At 35.4% G+C, this 4,310-nt stretch overlaps 1 protein-coding gene across 5 annotated transcripts in view; it reads right to left on the minus strand.

Annotated features, from left to right (window-relative positions):
- The window catches only part of ate1 (arginyltransferase 1), an 86,324-nt gene that overhangs the window by 65,446 nt on the left and 16,568 nt on the right, over positions 1-4,310 (minus strand). For 2 of the 5 annotated variants that reach the window (XM_014021157.1, XM_014021155.1), the window contains exon 7: positions 2,989-3,117. The exons of the other annotated variants lie outside the window; for them this stretch is intronic. In XM_014021157.1, coding sequence (XP_013876611.1) covers positions 2,989-3,117 — 129 coding nt within the window. The remainder of the gene's footprint in view (positions 1-2,988; positions 3,118-4,310) is intronic. 5 annotated transcript variants of the gene reach the window in all.

Here is a 4,310-nt window from a genome sequence, read left to right on the forward strand (position 1 = left end):
ATTTTAGACAGTTCATTCAAATAATACATTGATTCATTACGTTTTGACAAAATGCAATTTTTCTTAACATTTTAATCAAAACACCATATTTGCACATTTCTCCACATACCACTTTTGGACTTAATCCTCATTTCGATTTGATGGGTCACATGTAAGGAACAGAGAGAACGAAGGGAGGTAAAGAAACCAAAACTGAAATATGTGAGTGAGTTAAGGACATCAGTCTCCTCCATCTTCATTCAAACTGTTGTGTTTCAGACCTTTGTGTATGATGAACACAAACATCTGACCAAACAACCAGATGTCCTGGAGACWGATGAGAAACTTGAGGATGAGGCTAGTGCACCGTTTTCACCGCAAATCACTGGGAGTTCGTCTCTCAACACGACGCCAGCGAGTCCTGAAATCCTAAACTCTGAAGACATCGTCTAAAAAAAAAGGACAAATCCTCTCAAAGTGTCTTTGATTTTTCAAACTGTTCAGACTTAAAAAGAAGCCTAACCTCACTGCTTATCTGAAATTTATGAATTCCCAGATCAGGAGTGAAAGGTTTTTGTGAGGGGAGGTGATATCTCCTGACAAACTGCCTGTCCTCTCACACAAACAGCACAAAGTTAATTTGACCAAATCGCAGCTCAAACACCTGAAGAATCACCGCTCCCAACCACCATGTATGGAAACCAGCTCCTCTTTTTGTTTTTGTACTCACATTTATAAACAAACTCTCAAACCTGCCTTTTATTTTGTTTCCTAAAGAAGTGTTCAACCCTAAATTAATCTGTCAATGTTAGAGACCAGACCTTTAAAGATTCATTATGTCATTAGATGTTTATTGTACGAACACTGAGTCAGATTTTATTTTTCCTCTAAAACTTCATCTAACTTTAAATTATCCCAAGGTTTGACTGAGTCTGAATGATTGTCTCATTTGTCTCCATGTGTCCCTGTAACGGACTGAGACCTGTCCAGTGTCCCCCGTCTCTCACAGAGACAGCTGGAGGCAGGAAGCAGCGTCCCTGAGACTCGAAAAGGAGAAGCAGGAAAAGAAAATGGATGGATTTGATGTAAATATCAAAACTTCCAGTTCAGATTTTTAGCTTTTTACTAGCCTGTTGCTACATTTAGCTTTAAGCTAGGCTTTTGCTATTGTCAGCTTTTTGTTGACCTTTTGTTATTTTAGTTTCTAGCCAGCACATTAACACCTTTAGCTTCTATTTTGGTATCTTTACTAGYCTTTTTTTCTATTTTTAGCATTTAGTGAACTTTTTGCTGCTTTCAGCGAGTGTTTTGCTCCTCTTTACTTCTAGCTACCATTTTCCTACATTTAGTTTAAGCTAGTCTTTTGCTACTTTCAGCAAACATACATTTGCCATATTTGGATTTCAGCTGACATTTAGCACCTTTTAGTTTTTGGCTAACCTTTGCTATGTTAGCTTTAGGCTGGGCTTTTGCTATTTTCAGCTTTTTGTTATTTTAGCTTCTATCCAGCACATTAACACCTTTAGCTTCTATCTAGCCGTTTCATTCTTTTTTTTTTTTTTTTTGGTATTTTTAATAGTTTTTTGCTTCTCTGACCTTTCAGCTAACTTTTTGCTGCTTTCAGCTAGTGTTTTGTGACAATTTTYTTCTAGCTACCATTTTGCTACATTAAGTTTAAGCTAGTCTTTTGCTACTTTCAGCAAACATACATTTGCCATATTTGGATTTCAGCTGACATTTAGCACCTTTTAGTTTTTGGCTAACCTTTGCTATGTTAGCTTTAGGCTGGGCTTTTGCTATTTTCAGCTTTTTGTTATTTTAGCTTCTATCCAGCACATTAACACCTTTAGCTTCTATCTAGCCGTTTCATTCTTTTTTTTATCTTTTTGGTATTTTTACTTTTGCTACTTTGAGCTATCAGCTAACATTTTGCTGCTTCCAGTGGGTGTTTTGATCCCATTAGCTTCTAGCTACCATTTTGAAACTTTTAGCCAACAAACATTAGCCAGTTTTGGATTTTAGCTAGCATTAAGCAACTTTTAGCTTTTGGCAAGTTGCTATTTTTAGCTTTTTATTGGCTTTTTGCTACTTTTAACTTCTATCCAGCACATTAACACCTTTAGCTTCTATCTAGCCTTTTCACTCTTTTTTTGTATTTTTAATAGTTTTTTTGCTTCTCTGACTTTCAGCTAACTTTTTGCTGCTTTCAGCTAGTGTTTTGCTCCCATTTTCTTCTAGCTACCATTCTGCTACATTAAGTTTAAGCTAGTCTTTTGCAACTTTATCCAACATAAATTTATCATTTTTGGATTTTAGCTAGCATTAAGCAACTTTTAGCTGTTGGCAAGTTGCTATTTTTAGCTTTTTGTTGGCTTTTTTGCTACTTTTAACTTCTATCCAGCACATTAACACCTTTAGCTTCTATCTAGCCTTTTCACTCTTTTAATAATCTTTTTGGTATTTTTACTTTTGCTACTTTGAGCTATCAGCTAACATTTTGCTGCTTTCAGCAAGCGTTTTGATCCCATTAGCTTCTAGCTACCATTTTGAAACTTTTAGCCAACATACATTAGCCATTTTTGGATTTTTAGCTAGCATTCAGCTTCTTTTAGTGTTTAGTTTATGCTCAGTTTCAGTAAAGTTGTCTAGCTCTTCATATTTTCCATTTTTGCTAGTTTTAATAAAGATAATTTATTATTTATCATTTACAGAAGAGAACCAATTTAGTTATTTCATTTTATTTAACAAGGGAAATGCAATTAAGATCATGGCTCTCTTATATAAGGAAAGCCTAAAAATGCCTGTTTTAATAATTAAATTTACTAATCACTTCTATCTGCTTTTGTTCATTAAAACCCCAAACTTGTTTTTTCTTTTATTCGTTTTAAAGTGAATGAATCAGAGCAAGATAAAACGAACTCTGAAGTAGCCGAAGGTGCCCAGATTCGTCGACCCTCTTCCTCCCTCTCGGGGTAGAAGAGGGCTGACCTCTGCCCCCCACCCTCTGACCTGGCTCTCGGAGGCCTTGCCAGGAGGATCCTTGTGAATGTCCATCTGGTAGAGTTTGTACACCTGGTAGGAGGCGTCGAAAGACTCTTTGAACTGCGGGCTAGGGGGATTGGAGCGCACTAGCCTCACCTTCAAAAAGAATATGTGCAGACAAGAGTTATTAAGAAAACGAGGACGAGTGCTCAAAGAAACTAAAGTTCTGAATCAAAAGAAAAGGCTGAAAATAGACGTGGGAAGATGGTGAGAAGACAGGGCAAACAAAACCTATTGAAGCCAAGTGGCTAAAAATGCAAAGCATTTACTAAATTAGAAGGCAGAACATTTGACTTTAATTATGTCTTCTTAATGAGACGTTTGTTTTAAACATCAGCAGCTGCTGGTTTTAGATGTAGCATAAAAAAGAACAATAAGACAATAGGTTCTGTTTTTTGAAACACCAAAGCTACAATTAGGCTTTGATTTACAACCTCAACTCTCAAAAAAAAAAGTTGGGACTTTGTATAACATCTAAATAAAACCAGAATACAATGTAACGCAAATCTCATAAATCCGTATTTTATTTGCAATGGAAAATATTAATCATATCAAATGTCTCAAATGAAATGTTGCACAATTATCTGGAACAAATGTAAGTAATTTTGAGTTTTATTTCAGTTTGGATGGGGCAACAAAAGGCTTTAACATGTACAAATAAAAAAAACAGGTCAGAGAAAGGATTGGGAATAAAAAGAGCAATGTTACCTGTTACACAATGTCCCAACTTTATTTTTGATTTGTGGTTGTACTTGAAGACAAGATAATGTAGATAAACAGGGTGTTAGCAAAATATCTTCTTCACCAACTCTTTACCTTTCTAGTTCTTTTATCAATCAAATCACAGAAAGGGAACCAGAGACGTCATTTATTTTAAAATCTCTCTTTTACAGACATACATAAACWAAGTATTCATATGATCACTTCACACATAGGTTAAACACACACAGACCAACAAACTCAACGCAATTTTGGGTTCACTTTTAAAGTTAACTAAAGCTGGTTCATCTGGTCATTTGTAATATTTCTTTTCATTTGGTTTTAAATAAAACATCTGACACATTTGTGTAGTAGATGATAAAAACCTAAATAACGTCTCTACTAGGGTTGGGCAATATTGCCAAAAAACATTAATCACGATTAATTGTGGTATTTAGGTGATAACGATTACTTTGACGATTAATCCCCTGGTCACCCTTTAGTCACATGACCCATTTAGTGGGGAAGATTCTTCAGAAAAAATCTGTTCCAAATTGTGTCAAAATTTGCGGACTTCTTCAGGCTATACA

This window comes from Austrofundulus limnaeus, unplaced genomic scaffold (genome assembly GCF_001266775.1).
Source record: "Austrofundulus limnaeus strain Quisiro unplaced genomic scaffold, Austrofundulus_limnaeus-1.0 Scaffold280, whole genome shotgun sequence".
NCBI classification, from domain to species: domain Eukaryota; kingdom Metazoa; phylum Chordata; class Actinopteri; order Cyprinodontiformes; family Rivulidae; genus Austrofundulus; species Austrofundulus limnaeus.